The 16,720-nt window shown below is 44.9% G+C and overlaps 1 protein-coding gene across 1 annotated transcript in view; it reads left to right on the top strand.

Moving 5' to 3' along the window:
* The window catches only part of ush2a (Usher syndrome 2A (autosomal recessive, mild)), a 630,034-nt gene that overhangs the window by 405,262 nt on the left and 208,052 nt on the right, over positions 1-16,720 (top strand). The window contains 2 exon segments of the mRNA XM_052011249.1: positions 4,637-4,716; positions 14,688-14,813. Coding sequence (XP_051867209.1) covers positions 4,637-4,716; positions 14,688-14,813 — 206 coding nt within the window.

The following is a 16,720-nucleotide window of genomic DNA, read 5'->3' as shown; positions in this document are numbered from 1 at the left end:
TGGTATCTAGTTGTGCCACCTTCTCTGCAATTTCCTCAGGAATCCATGTGGAGGTGGTTCTGCATAGAGCATAGTTCCTGTATCATATTCAGGTTTTGCATGCATACATCACAGTTGGCAAAACAATAATTTTATAGACCTTTGGTTTCTTCATTGACTGATACCTCTGCACCTCCTCATTTTTGTACGTAATGTGTTTAAAGCCAACTTGGTTTGACATGCAAAATTTATAATGATTTCATTATCTGTAAAAGCTGCATGCTATAGTGTTTAGTTGAGGTGGGTTAACTGGTCTACTCCCAGTGGGGGTTGACGCTCACTGTGTTTGTCAGCTCTGCACAAGACTTTCCAGCTGTAGTCTGGCGAATTATTTATTTTTGATGTTGATCACGAGCTGAAGAGAAAGCTGAAGAGTCCACATACATGTCACACTCAACATGGCATCCAGGGAACGGTCATCGTCATCAAAGTGCAGGTAGTGCAGAGAATATCATACTGAAGAGGACTCTGGTCAACTCACAGCCCAGCTTGAGACAGTGGAAAATTGAAAATGGTTCATGTGTAAGTAATAAAGTAACATCAGGCAAGGAAAAGATGTACTCTTGAATGCAAATATTCAAACTTTGGCCCGAACTTTCTCTGCAGCTTCAGCACAATGAAAATTGCATTTCACTGCCTCGCTGTTGACATGCATTAACGTGAAATTGCTCTTTCTGTGCAGTAGATGCAAACTAAAGATACTGTAGATATTCATGGCCAGTAATGCTGAGTATTGGTATCCTTTTAGTAAATGTTTGTCAGTCAACCTCTCTGACACCAATTTAATGTACTTGTGATTCTCATTCCTTTACTTTAAAAATTATTTCAGAAGATTTCTTTCCCTCACTTTGCCAGTCTTTTTTTCCCTTTCATTTCTTATTCTGAACAAGATTGAGCCCTCTTTTTTTAGTTCGCCCTACTTTTCAATCCTTCTGCTACTCATTTCTAAATTCTTAAATTTCATTGCTAATGAGATAACCTGTTGTGCATTCAGGTCACAGATACTTTGGCTCTCTTACTTACAGATGGAAGAGAACTTATGGTGAGAAATTCAGATATGTTTTTTTCTTAAACAACTACAATTTGTAAATTGCACACATTTTAATTCGTTTCTCCAGGCTTTCTGCCCATTGGTAAAGCTATCTACCTGTCAATTGGGTAGGAAGTGCTGTGGTACTAGCCTGCCAGCCACTTGGTAAGTGTAATGCTGAATTAGAGAGAGAGGGAGTGGAGTGATCAGAGTGTTGTGTAACTGATTGCAGGATATAAATAGTTTGATGTCTCGGGGTGAAGATTAGGGGATCAGAGACATAAAGGTGGCTGAGTGGGATGGCAGATGAGTTGAGTGAGCTTTGAAAGGTTTGTAGGGTCATTTATAGGGTCCCTAGGAAGTAATGCTACCCCTTCTGGCCCAGTAGCAATGCAGTAGAAATGATCCAGCACACATCATGAGTTAAAATGGTTATACAGAGTCTTCCTAAAATGGCTTTACTAACTGACTCACCTTTTGGGAGTGGATTGATCATCCTGCCACTGTCTTCATTAAAATCTAAAGTGGGTTCATTTTGAAATGGTGCACTTATACATTCAATGCTTTGATTGAGCTGAGTGGGGCAGGGACAAGTGTAAGTAATTGGGTAGTTCCCCTGCTACAGCAACAACTGATTCACTAAAGTGCTAATATTTGCTGTCTCGAAGTTTGTGATGATTCAGCTTCATCTCAGCCAATTGCTGTACCACTCCCTGTAAGTTACGTGGTGATTACGTATTTTGAAAAATATTTGAAAGATCACTGAAACTGGATCAAAATATGATTAATATTAATTATACATCTAAATGTTGCCATATTTGAATCTGTTTAATATAAGTGCCATGGTTAAACTTCATTTGACATACCAGGCACAGTGAAAATGACAGATGTTTTGACTCCTATAATAAGCATGATACAAACTGTTACCATCAGTGTTGTACCAACACGCCAGTAGAGAATAAAAACAATTCAAAACCAAATTTGGATTATTATTTGAAAATATTACATCAGGTCTCTGTAATGCAATATATATCTATAGATAGATATATGTAGCGACTCACCGTCCGAGCAAGCGAACCAGCTCGGCGGTCGGGGCTCGGGTTGCCGCAACGGCGGGGCCCAAGATGGCGCTGGGCCTTCATCTTCCCCGAGCGACGGGGGAGAACCCGCACACTCGAAAAGTTGATGACATAGCGCGTACGTTATTTCCGAGTTTGGAGGGCGGGAACTGCGCTCCTTAAAAGGCCCGCGGAAGGCGAGAAAATAAATCAGTCTCGTTCAACAGTTCACAGGCTCACGTCTTTATTTTCACATCGCAGTAACAGCTGCTACGTTGGTGACCCCGACGGTCCAAACGGATTTTGGACCCACACATGACCGACAACACAGCAGCCAACGCAGTGGCACTCAAGCTGCCCACCTTTTGGACACTTCGGCCCCGTGTGTAGTTCAACCAGGCTGAAGCCCAGTTTCAACTGCGGCAGATCACCTCCGACTCCACATGGTACTACCACGTGGTCAGCTCTCTGGACCAGGAGACAGCCCCCCAGTTCGGAGACTTCATCTAATCTCCTCTGGAGGAAGATAAGTACCCGGCCTTCAAGGCCCTTCTCCTTCGGACCTTCGGCGTCTCCCGTCGCGAGCGCGCCACCCGCCTGCTTTACCTTGACGGCCTGGGGGACAGATCTCCTTCGGCCCTGATGAACGAGATGCTGGCTTTGGCTGAGGGACACACAAGCCCTGCCTGATGTTCGAGCAGGCCTTCCTCGAGCAGCTGCCCGACGACATTCACCTGTTGCTGGCTGACGCTGACTTCAGCAACCCACGTGAGGTAGCTGCCTGGGCAGATATCCTGTGGAAGGCCAAACGCGAGAGCGGTTCGTCCATCGGCCAAATCGCCAAACTGTGTGCCCAACGCCTACCTAAACCAGTCCCAGCAGCCGAGCGACCACACCCCAGAAACACAGACGACGACACTAACGACCAGCTGTGTTTCTACCATCAGAGTTGGGGTGCGGAGGCCCGTCGATGCCACCCACCCTGCAAGTTTCAGGGAAACGCCAGGGCCAGCCGTCGCTGATGGCTATGGCGGCTGGCCACCAACACAGCCTCCTCTTCGTTTGGGACAAGCAGTCTGGCCGTCGCTTCCTCATCGATACGGGAGCAGAGGTCAGTGTTTTGCCCCCGACTGGCCGCGACGCTTGCAGCAGGCAACAGGGACCCGCCCTCAAAGCTGCAAATGGCACGACGATTTGAACTTTTGGTACCCATACAATCCAATTACAATTCGGCGACAGCAGTTTTACCTGGAACTTTACCCTTGCCGCCGTCGCCCAGCCACTCCTGGGAGCCGATTTCCTCCAGGCCCACAACCTGTTAGTTGACCTACGAGGGAAATGGCTAGTGCACTCCAGAAATTTCCAGACTTACTCTCTGGGAGAAGCCAGCCTACCAGCCCCTCGCCTGGACTCCGTTTCCCTGTCTGGCAATGAGTTCACCAAGCTCCTAGCCGAGTTCCTATCGGTCCTGGCACCTCAGTTCACGAATTCGATGCCCAAACACGGGGTGCAAGACCACAACAGGGCTACCCCTTCATGCTTGAGCACGACGACTCCCTCCCGACAAGCTCCACCTGGCGAAGGAGGAGTTATGCCGCATGGAGGAGCTAGGGATCGTTCGCAGGTCAGACAGCCCCTGGCCCTCCCCCCTGCACATGGTCCCCAAAGCCACTGGCGGGTGGAGGCCCTGTGGCGACTACCGCAGGCTAAACGATGCCACCACCCCAGACGTCTACCCCGTCCCTCATATCCAGGATTTCACAGCAAATCTACATGGGGCCCACATCTTCTCCAAGGTGGACCTCGTCCGGGGATACCACCAAATCCCAGTCCACCCTGACGACGTCTCCAGAACTGAGATCATCACTCTGTTCAGCCTCTTCAAATTCCTTCGGATGCCATTCGGCCTTAAGGACGCCGTGCAGACCTTCCAGTGGCTGATGGACGCGGTAGGCCGCGACCTGGACTTCGTGTTCATTTATTTAGATGACATTCTGATCGCCAGCCGTAACCACCAAGAACACCTTTCCCACCTCCGCCAACTGTACTCCCGCCTCAGTGATTTTGGCCTCACTATCAACTCAGCCAAGTGCCAATTCGGCCTCGACTCTATCGATTTTCTCGGCCACGGAATCACCAGCGAGGGAACAGCACCTCTACCCGCCAAGGTAGACACTATCCGCCATTTTGCCTGTCCCAACACAGTCAAAGGCCTGCAGGAGTTCGTTGGCATGGTCAACTTTAACCATCGTTTCATCCCTGCAGCAGCCCGTATCATGCACCCTTTGTTCTCGCTGATGGCTGGCAAGGGCAAAGATATCGCCTGGAACGACGAGGTCGCGGCTGCCTTCTTTAAGGCCAAGCAAGCCTGAGCAGACGCTGCGATGCTGGTACACCCCAGGACAGACATCCCAACCACCATCACGGTGGAGGCATCCAGCACTGTGGTCAGCAGCGTACTAGAACAACTAATCGAAGGCCGTTGGCAACCCTTGGCGTTTTTCAGCAGGCACCTTAGACCACCCGAACTTAAGTACAGTGCCTTTGATCGCGAACTACTAGCGCTGGCCTGGCGATCAGACATTTTCGGTACTTTTTAGAAGGCAGACCTTGCACTGCTTTCACTGATCACAAGCCATTGTCTTTCGCCTTCTCTAAGGTCTCCGATCCCTGGTCAGCCCGCCAGCAGCGACATTTGTCCTACATTTCCGAGTTCACAACAGATATCCATCATGTCTCCAGAAAGGACGATGTCGTTGCTGATGCGGTCTCCAGACCGACCATCCACAGCCTGTCCCTGTGTGTAGACTACGCGGCCCTGGCTGACGCACAGCAAGCTGACGACGAGCTGCCCAGCTACAGAACCGCAGTTTCAGGCCTGCAGCTCCAAAATTTCGTAGTCGGTCCAGATCAACGGACCCTCCTGTGCAATGTCGCAACAGGTCAGCCCCGCCCGATAATCCCTGCAGCCTGGCAAAAATGTGTTTTCGACTTGGTACATGGGTTGGCGCACCCGTCCATCAGATTGACTGTCCGACTAGTCGCCAGCAGGTTCATTTGGCACAGCCTGCGCAAGCAGGTCAGTGAATGGGCCAAGACTTGTCCGCACTGCCAGACATCAAAAATCCAACGACACACCAAGGTCCCACCGCAGCAGTTCGAGCCTACCCATAGAAGGTTCGACCACATTCACATTGACCTCGTCGGTCCCCTGTCTGTTTCAAGAGGGGCGCGGTACCTCCTTACCATCGTGGACCACTTCACGAGGTGGCCAGAGGCAACCCCCCTCTCAGACATCACGACCGATTCCTGCGCCCGGGCGCTGCTCACAACTTGGGTCTCATGTTTTGGTGTTCCGGCCCACAGCACTTCGGACAGAGGCATTCAATTTACCTCCAGCCTATGGTCTGCACTAGTGAACATGCTAGGAACACAGCTGCACACCACCACAGCCTACCACCCTCAGTCAAACGGGTTGGTAGAGCGTTTCGACCGCCAGCTGAAATCAGCCTTGATGGCCCACCTCACAGGTCCTAACTGGGTCGACAAACGGCCTTGGGTCCTGCTCAGCATACGCACTGCCCCCAAGGAGGATCTCCATGCTTCGTCAGCTGAACTTGTGTACAGTGTGCCCCTGGTCATTCCGGGGGAGTTTATACCCACCCTTAGGGGGCCAGAGGAACAACCTGCGGCAGTCCTGGGAAGGCTGCGCAAGAGGCTCAGCAGCCTGGCACCGATTCCCACTTCGCGACGTGGTCAGTCCCCATCATGTGTGCCCAAGGAACTCTGAGACTGTGAGTTCATTTTCGCTCGCGGGGCACACCATGGGCACCGTTACAATGACCATATGAGGGGCCGTTCCGGGTCGTCAGAAATAATGGGTCCACCTTTATTTTGGACATTGGGGGCAAGGAAGAAGTCTTCATGACGGACCGCCTCAAACTGGCCCATTTGGACCTATAACAACCGGTCAAGGTCCCGACACCGCGACCCAGAGGCTGATCACCCAAGCAACGGCTAGCGCAGCCCGTGAGCTTTGGGGACCATATCACCGGTTCTGGGGGGAAGGGGGGGGTGGGTGGGAGTGGTTGTGTAGCGACTCACCATCCGAGCAAGCGAACCGGCTCGGCGGTCGGGGCTTGCGTTGCCGCAATGGCGGGGCCCAACATGGCGCTGGGACTTCATCTTCCCCGAGCGACAGGGGAGAACCCGCGCGCGCAAAAAGTTGATGACGTAGCGCGTACGTCATTTCCGAGTTCGGAGGGCGGGAACCGTGCTCCTTAAAAAGCCCATGGAAGGCACAAAAATAAATCAGTCTTGTTCAACAGTTCATATATATATATACTCACAAGATCACAAGACAAGGGAGCAGAAGCAGGCCATTCGGCCCATCGAGTCTGCTCCAAGGAAAAGGGAAAAAAGAAATGGGGAATGGGGGAGAGAAAAAAAACTATTCTAATCCCAATTTCCGGCCTTATCCCCATATCCCTTGATATCCTGACTATTTAGATATCTATCTATCTATCTCCTCCTTGAACGCCCCCACTGATCTGGCCTCCACTGCTGTACGTGGCAAGGAGTTCCACAAACTCACCACCCTCTGGCTAAAGAAATTTCTCCTCATCTCTGTTTTGAAACTGTACCCTCTAATTTTAAGATTGTGCCCTCTGGTCCTGGACTCGCCCACCAAGGGCAACAGCCTAGCCACATCTACTCTGTCCTTTCCTAGCAACATTTTAAATGTCACTATGAGGTCCCCTCTCATTCTTCTGTACTCCAGTGAGTACAGTCCAAGAGCCGACAAACGCTCATCATACGTAAGCCCTTTCATTCCTGGAATCATCCTCGTAAATCTCCTCTGAACCCTCTTCAACGTCAGCACATCCTTCCTAAGATGCGGGGCCCAAAACTGCGCACAATATTCCAAATGAGGCCTCACTAGTGCCCCGTAGAGCCTCATCAATACTTCCTTACTTTTATACACTATACCTCTCGAAATGAATGCCAACATAGCATTCGCTTTCTTGACCACCGATCTGACCTGGTGGTTAACCTTTAAGGTATCCTGCATGAGTACCCCCAAGTCCCTTTGTACTTCCGTACTTTGAATTTTCTCTTCTTCTAGATAATAATCTGCCCACTTATTTCTGCTTCCAAAGTGTACAACTGCACATTTCTCAACATTGAATCTCATCTGCCATTTCCTTGCCCATTCTCCTAAACTGTCTAGGTCTCTCAGCAACCTTCCTATCTCCTCAATACTCCCTACTCCTCCACCTATCTTGGTGTCATCCGCAAACTTAGCCACAAAACCATTTATTCTGTTATCCAAATCGTTAATGTACAAGGTAAAAAGGAGCGGTCCCAAAACCAACCCCCGCGGCACACCACTAGTAACTGGTAACCAACCAGAACGAGATCCTTTTATTTCCACTCTTTGCTTCCTGCCAACCAGCCAATGCTCCACCCATTCTATTATCCTACCCGTAATTCCATGACCTCTCATCTTATTTATCAGTCTCTTGTGAGGCACCTTATCCAAAGGCCTTTTGAAAGTCTAAATACACAACATCTACCGCCTCTCCCTTATCCACCCTACCTGTGATTTCTTCAAAAATCTCCAATAGGTTGGTCAGGCAGGATCTTCCCTTCACAAAACCATGTTGGCTAGGACCTATCTTGCCTTGCGCCTCTAGGTATTCCGTAACCCCATCCTTGAGGATAGATTCCAATCATTTTCCCACCACTGACGTCAGACTAATAAGTCTGTAATTTCCTTTATGCTGCCTCCCACCTTTCTTATACAATGGAACTACATTTGTGACCCTCCAGTCCTCCGGAACCATGCCGGAATCTATCGATTCCTGGAAAATTATCACCAATGCCTCCGCTATCTCTAAAGCCATCTCCTTCAGAACCCGGGGATGCACCTCATCCGGTCCGGGAGACTTATCAGTCTTTAGCCCATTTAGTTTTCTTAGCACCTTCTCCCTAGTATTCTTAACTGAACTCAGTTCCATTTTGTGAGACTCCTGACTAACCGGCACATTGCTGATGTCCTCCACGGTGAAGACCGATGCAAAATATTCATTCAATTCCTCTGCCATCTCTCTAACATCCATTATAATATCTCCTGCACCATTATCAGTTGGTCCTACATCAACCAGTGTCTCTCTTTTACTCCTTATGTATTTAAAAAAAACCCTTAGTATCCTTTCGAATGTTATCCGCCAACTTCCTTTCATAATTCATCTTTTCTTTCCTAATGACCTTCTTAGTTTCTCTCTGCAGGTTTTTAAAAGCTTCCCAGTCTTCTGTTTTTCCACTAATTTTTGCTTCTTTGTACGCTGCCCCTTTTGCTTTTATTTTAGCCTTCACCTCTCTCGTTATCCACATTTGTGCCTTTTTTCCATTAAAAACCTTTTTTCTTGGAATATATCTATCCTGCAATTTCCTTATTTCCTGTAGAAATTCCTTCCATTTCTCCTCTGCCGTCCCTCCAGCTAGCTTACTCTTCCAATCAATTTGGGCCAACTCTTCTCTCATACCATTGTAATTTCCTTTGTTCCACTGAAATATTGATACATCAGTTATCAGCTTCTCCTTCTCAAATTTGAAACTGAACTCAGTCATATTGTGATCACTAGTTCCCAATGGTTCCTTTACCTTTAGTTCCCTAATCACCTCCGATTCATTACATAGCACCCAATCCAAAACAGCCCATCCCCTGGTGGGCTCTTCAACAAGTTGCTCCAGAAAAACGTCCCTTAGGCATTCCACAAACTCACTCTCCTGAGTTCTACCGCCTTGCTGGATTTCCCAGTCCACCTTTATGTTAAAATCCCCCATAATTATCTTCACATTGTCACTCTGGCATGCTTTTTCTATCTCAAACTGCAACTTATCGTCCACTTCCTGACTGCTATTAGGGGGCCTATATGTAACTGCTACTATTGTCCTTTTACCCTTGCTATTTCTGAGCTCCACCCATAAGGATTCCACCTCCTCTGACCCAATGTCCTTCCTTTCTATTGATTTTATATCATTACTAACCATCATGGCCACACCTCCCCCTCTGCCTATCCGCCTATCCTTCCTATACACTGTGTACCCCTGGACATTCAGTTCCCAATCACATCCATCATAAAGCCATGACTCGGTGATTGCCACAATGTTGTATTTATTAACCTGTAGTTGTGCCACTAGGTTATCTACTTTATTCCTAATGCTACGTGCATTTAAATATAGTACGTTTAGTCCGTTATCTGCTATTGATTTTGTTGTACTTCTATTGTTCAGCAGATTATCCTGACTTTCCACCTGTCTATCCTTCTTACCATCTTCACTACATACTGTCTTAGACATGTTCCTATATACCTCATCCCCTATCCTAACATTCTGTATCCTAACATCCTGATGTGTTGTACTTCTATTATTCATTAAATTATCCTGACTTCTCACCTGCCTGTCCTTCTTGCCATCCTCATTGGACTTGTTTCTATAAACTTCCTCCCTTACCTTAGCATCTTGTAACCTAACATCCTGGTTTCCATCCCCCTGCCAGATCAGTTTAAACCCTCCCCTACAACTAAATTAAACATTCCCACCAGGATATTGGACCCTTTGGAGTTTAAGTGCAACGCATCCTTAGTGAATAGGTCATGCCTCCCCCAAAAAAGGTCCCAATTATCCAAAAATCTGAAGCCCTGTCCCCTGCACCAGTCACTCAGCCACGCATTCATCTGCCAGAGCTTTCTATTCTTCCTATCATTGACACGTGGCACAGGTAATAATCCTGAGATTACTACCCTTGAGGTCCTACTTCTCAACCTTCTCCCTAACGCCTTGTATTCCTCCTTCAGGACCTCTTCTCTTTTTCTACCTATGTCATTGGTACCTACATGTACCAAGACTTCTGGCTGCTCACCCTCTCCCCTCAGAATATTCTGGACCAGTCTGTGATATCCCGTACCCTGGCACCAGGGAGGCAACACACCATCCGAGACTCATTGTCAGTATCGCAGAATCTGCTATCCGTACCCCTTACTATAGAATCCCCAATAACCACTGCATTTCGCTTCCTCCACTGGACCACAGTACCAGGCATGGTGCCAAGGTCCCGGTTGCTGAGGTCTTCCTCTATCAGGTCATCCTCTCCAACCGAGGGGGACCACCACAGAGGTGCTGTCTACAAACTCTTTATAACTCCTGTCTATTTCCTGCTCGCTCTCCCTAACCAACTGAAGGTCAGCGAGCTGCAGCTCCAGACTCTCAATCCGTTCCTTGAGGAGCCGCATCTCGGTGCACTTTGCGCAGATGTAGTTATCGGGGAGTCTGGTAGTCTCCCAGGGTCCCCACATCTGACACTCCAAACATAAGACCAACCCCAGATGCATACTGCTGAATACCACTGAGTTCTACAAATAAACTAATAACTTACACCCTCTCTATTAGTCTCGCCTCTTTCCCGCTCTCGCCGAAGCCCGTTGAGCCAAAGCCTAACCCATTCTGCTCCCTCTCACTCCGCTGCCTGCTCTGACGCTGCCCGCTGGATATGGTGGCCTGCTTTTTAAATCGCCCGCGCGCTTCCGAGTGACGTCACGCACCTGCGCAGTCACTCGCCGCTATCCCAAACGCTAGAAAGGAAAAAAAACTCGCTCCTTGTTAATTTCCGGCACTCTCCACTCTCTGATCGCTGGAAATTGAGCACAATAAAAGTTAATTGAAGAAGTATAAATTGAATAGCTTTTTAGTAGACCAAATTGTGAACTTTTTATTCAGGCATACAATATATCAGTACAAGCTGATAACCTATATTTGCTAAACGACACAGCAGGGCAAGAAGTCAATGCTATGGCTGATGCCCTTAATTGGAGGAATAAACTTAAAGTACCAGCCATCAACCACACTACAATCAAAGCAGAGTGGACCACACCAAGTATGTATTGCATACATATTTTTCTATGCTATTAATTAACAATGTAAACCGCATTCATAAATCTGTGCTATAGTAAAACATTTTAGTTTAAACTCAATATTTGACATTACACGTGCAGTAAAAGCAAATTTACCAATTTTATTTTCCCATTGCTGTGACTGCAGTGCATTACTTACTCTTTTTGACTTTGGACTCTTCTCAGTTGATTCTACACTTTCAGACTTGAGCATTAGTCTTTAATCACAAATTACATCTTTCAGTAGACCATGAGCCCAGTGCATTATGATTAGGTCTTGCACTGGAAAAGGACTTTTATTTGCATGCTTCATTTTGCAGAGAGTGCAACGTAAATGAGAAGGTGTGGGATTGTTGGGGAAAGAGGGCCAGAGATGGGAAGGATAAAATAGAACCAGCACTAGAAACATGATTGTTGAGCTGTGATTAGAAATGGTATTGAGTTGGAATTGGAAGGGTAGAGGCTGGATTAAAATTCGTCAATGAAGTTGGTAGAGGGGTTGTGGCAGCAGACTGATTCAGGGGTCAGGTCAAGGTGAGTGAGAGCTGTGGTGAGAATATGGCATCAGAGTCATGGGACAGATGATCACAAATGTGTTATTGGATGGGGGTGGGTGGAGGTTTGTTGGGGGGGGGGAGGAAATTAGGCAAGGTTGAGAGCTGGGGAGGCTTGGGAGTTTCTACTAGGGGTGAGGTATTGTATCAAAGAAAAGTCTGGTAGTATACCTAAGGGAGCTTTGTAGCACTGGCTTTCAAAGGTTAAGACTTCTAATTAATACTGAAACAGGCAAATGTCCAAGCTTGCATGCCTTCCCTTGGATATCACCACACAGATCTGGGATCTTCTGTGCTTTTGCACATGAAATGCAAGGAAAACCTAGGAGAAAAATGGCATCACATAAGGCCCCTAAGGTCCCTGATTTTCCTTTATGCTTTATCTTAAATTGAAATTGAATTATGTGGAGTACAAAAATGTGATATATGTGAATATCTCTTTGTAATAACATTTGTAAGCATAGTTTCAAATGGTCGTTGTGGTTTTCAGGCCCCTTTTCTGCCAACTCAGATAATCCTTGCACAGCTTTAGCTAGTTAATCAGCTATTGTGTTCTGTTTAGTATAATTAATTGCTTGCAAACTTTTTTTTCTTTCTTTGCCAGTCTTTTTTTTTCTTGTTATAAATTAATTGAACCAATAAACCATCAAGGTGAGTTGTCACCAACACCACAGGGAGAACATTATTTCCTCCAATAATAAATGTAAGACTGTTCTGAACAAAAAGGAATTTGTGCTTTTTGGATGGTCCAATCAGTAAAACATAGTTTGTTCGTGCAGGTGGCCAAGTCAACCCTTAAGGGAAGTCAGTTTGGTGTGTAGCTTCTTTTTGCCAAGAGAGAAAGAAGGATGTCACACTTTTAAAGGAGTTCTGAGGTAGTGTGCCAAAGAGCAAACACAATCCTTCCCTATTTCATTTGAGATGGTAACCGGCCCACTGATGTAATTTGAATTCTGCACCATAGCATAATAATTAAGGTGTCTGTTTTTGTATCAGAAGGTCATCAAACATCCCTCATTTGTGACTGTCCAAATTAATATTCAGGTTAGAATATTTAGCATTTGAGTTAAAGATTAAAGAAACATTTATAACAAATAAAGGTATTCCTAATTATAATATATTTGAAACATTGGCAGCTACCTCCACCTTCTGCATTATTTATTAATGAACTGTATCTAACAAGTTGTCAGGATGTAATTGTATTTATTTTCTCACCAATTTTCCTCTTCCTAGAGTATTGGCACATTACAGAATTAAAGTTCCACAGACATCAGGTACTCTCATTCAGGAGGGCATTATTCATGTGTGAGCCTAGCCAGTTAGTTTTGACAAGCTATTCCACCAAGTAAGTACTGCATCATAGACACTGAAGTACAACTGTGCCCTTGTCTTATATGCACTCACATTTCCAGCAGGAGGTCAGTGAAGTAGGAACCTAAGCCAATTTTCTCCTCCAAAACCTGGTTCACAGAGGCCTGCAGTATTGTTCTTACTATTACTCTTGCGGAGATCAACTAACTGAGCGCAAACCAGGGCTGGAATCCTGCTGTTTCTCTTTTCCACAGCTCAGTTACTGCCATTGTAAAGTTGCTGAGCTATCAAAGAACAAATGGAAATTTATACTGAGCAATTAATCTTTAAAGTATGTTACAAAGTAGTAATATATCAGATGATTCAGGTGATGATATAAAAAGAGAAAATGCTGGAAATAACCCAGCAGAAGAGGCAGCATCTATGGTGTGAGAGACAGAGCTAATATTTCAGGTAAATGACCTTTCATCAGAAGTTATATAATGAAATGCTGGACTTTACTAATAGATATGAACCTGAGTAGATGTTTCTCTTTAGAAGCATATTTTTACATTTTTCATTGTATTGATGTCACTTGTAGCTTTAAAATAAAACAAGTATTGATCTTTGCATTAGCCCTGCACCATGCTTTTGGAGCTGTGTATTAACTCACCTGCAGAGGTGCTTTACAGTGGTTGAATGGATTAAAACCTCATTGTAATATGTCATCAATCTCTCCGACTTCATAGTGTGGGAAAAATATAAATTAAATGCTTACCCACTCTAATGTGCAACTAGAGAAACAAAATGGTGCAGGAGATAATGTCCTGGTGGTCCCTGGTGGGGGCATGGTTCAGGGGTAGGTAGGAGGAAGTGTCCGAGAGTTGGTGTCTGGCCTCTGCAAGGTAGAGGCCAGATGCTAATGTGCAACTCCTCAGGTGGGGAGACTACCCCACTAGTTTAAATTTGTTTCAGGATTACTGACCTGAAATGAACCAAAGAAGAAGTTTATTTTCCAATTGCGACATTAATAAAATAACAATACATTTGTGTGCAAAGTGCCATTTCAAATTAATGTATGCCTGAATGGACCTGTTGCATCTACACCATCTTTTATAAAAATAATTGGCAATCCTCATGAACAATTTTGGCATAGGAAAGAATTGCTGGATTTAGCAGATTATGTTGCATATCAACAGCTGACCTTCCTTTCTTCCCAAAAATGAGCAAAACACGTCTTTATACAAAGCAAAATTCAAAAAACTTTGGCTAAAGGCAATGCTGCCATTAGAGTTCTTCTAATCCTAGCTGGCTGTACCTAGTGTTCACGCTGGCCTCATTTGCAAATCCCCCCAACAAAGCCATGATTTAAATTAATTTCCCAAATGACACTGCAATCATGGAGGATATTGCTGATGCACTAGCTAACCACTATTCATTTTCACATGTATGTATATGATGCACTCTTTTAAAAGTTGAATGATGTAGAATTCAAAAAAAACTATCTGACTCTGCTTCAAATAATGGATCATATTTAATTTAGATGCTCATAGTTACACCTGTTTGAACAAAATATAATTTTCCGTTCCATTTTCTGCAAATGGTAGTTGCTGAGAAATGACAAACCAGCCTGAATAGTTTAAGCAATTTATATTTTCTTTCCTTTTTTAACTTAACGCTACACAAAACCAGCAGGGAGCAATGGAATATTGCATATTATACATCAATTCAACAGCCTATAGCAATTCTGTGTCCTTTCTAGCTGACGTGAACTACACTCCGTTTGATGATTTGCATTCAAACACGGAGTACTGGTTTTTCACTGAGGCCTTCAATGGAGTCCATGGTGCCAGGAGTGGGATGGTGCATGTGACAACATCTGATGGGGGTTAGTCAAATCACAGATGCTCGACTGTTTAAAATCTGAGAATAAATGTGATTGATTTTTTTTGGAGGTTGAAATCAGTCATCCATCCATAATAAAATTTCCTGTTATTGAAGGAAAATAGCTAAAATGCTAAAACCCTTAAGTGCAGTTGTCATCAAGTGATAGATCAATAAGGCCCCAGTGAGACAGTTGCAGATAGCTCTAATAGAGTATATTAGCACAGTTTGTTCAGATCTTCCCTTGTGTACCAGGAGATATCCACAATGTTGTTTGGAAAATACAGCTTGCTTTGTCAATAAATGGAGGAATATAAAAACTATTAATGTTTTTAAGTGATTTGTTCTGCAGAGCAGTGAGCTTTTAGGAAAGCAGGTGGATGCAGAGCAAATTCCTAAAGTACCCAGAGATTTGATGTGCATGTTCAACTACATTGCTAAAAATGAATGTTCCCTAGAGACTTTTAACTTGCCTGTACCTGCGGAGAGGGAGAAATGCAGGTGATATTATTTTTAATTAAGCAGTCTTACTTTAAGAGCCAAAACAGGGTGAATTACTTTGTAGATATTTAACACAAATCATTTGATAACCATATGGCCTTTGATCTGTATTCTAGTTAAACACTGCCAGATAACCATGTGTAGGAAGCTGAAGTCGCAGAGAGAGTGGCAGCGTTTTGTTTCCTTTTCCGTTCAGTTATACACTACCTCATTTTGAGATCTAAATGTTCAGGAAGTTCACCTTTACAAAAAAAAAAGACATAATGGAATAGTAGTTGTTATAGCTGGATGTCTATAGTACAGGAGGATCAGAAGTTATGCTATAGCTTCACAAAACCCTATTTAGATCACGCCTGAAGTATTGTGAGCAGCCCTGCGAACCCTACCTTTGGAAGGATATATTGGCCTTGGAAGAAGTGTTGTAAATTTACTGAAATGCTACCTGCCTCCAAGGGTTAGGTAAGAGGAGCGATTATGGAAATTGAATTTGTATTACCTGGAATTTAAAAGGTTAAGGAATGATGTAATTGAAGTTTTCACAGTAATGGGAACTGATGGAGAGAAACTATTCCCAACGGATGGGAAATTCTAGGACTGGGGGGCATAATCTAAAAGTTACGCCTCAGTGTTTCAGGATTGGTTAAGAAATGCATTCATACTCATTTTGATAGACAGTAATTGATGTAAGGTCAATTGTTAATTTTAAATCTGAGATGATTTTTTTTTGTAATTAAAGGATGGAAGAAAAAAGCAAGAATATGGAATTGGCTCACAAATGATGGGAAAGGCACAAGGGACCAAGAAGTGTACTCTAGTTCCTTTGTTCCTATATTCCTTAACCAGAACCATGAGCAATACTGATCGTACATTCATTAAATAAAATGTTGGCATAATGTTGCTATCTGATCAGTACTTGTTCTAATTCATAAAATAGTACATTTGTTTGGGAGGGTTATTTTAGCAGGGATGGATTTTGTGCAGGACACCTCAAAGATTGTTTCTCTGCATGGTATGGAGTTTTAACTGCACACAGGCAACTTTCAGCTTTGACAAGAGAATCATAGAATCGTGCAGCATGGAAACAGGCCCTTCGGCCCAACTGGTCCATGCTGATCAAAATTCTGATCTAGGCTAGTCCCATTTGCCTGCATTGATCCCATATCCCTCTGAACCTTTCCTATCCGTGTACCTGTCCTCTGAACCTTTCCTATCCCCTATACCTGTCCAATTACCTATTAAATGTTACTGTACCCTGCCTCAACCTCTTCCTCCAAAAACTCATTCTATATAATGACCACCCTCTGGGTGGAAAAATTTGCCCTGCAGGTTCCAATCTTGGATTTTACTTCAGCAGGAGGACTCCAGAGCCACAAGACCAGATCTGATCATAAACCTGGGAGCTAGAGGTTC

Source organism: Pristis pectinata, chromosome 3 (assembly GCF_009764475.1).
Source record: "Pristis pectinata isolate sPriPec2 chromosome 3, sPriPec2.1.pri, whole genome shotgun sequence".
Taxonomy (NCBI): domain Eukaryota; kingdom Metazoa; phylum Chordata; class Chondrichthyes; order Rhinopristiformes; family Pristidae; genus Pristis; species Pristis pectinata.
The sequence above is the reverse complement of the archived record's forward strand: the minus strand, read 5'-3'. Positions and strand labels throughout refer to the sequence as shown.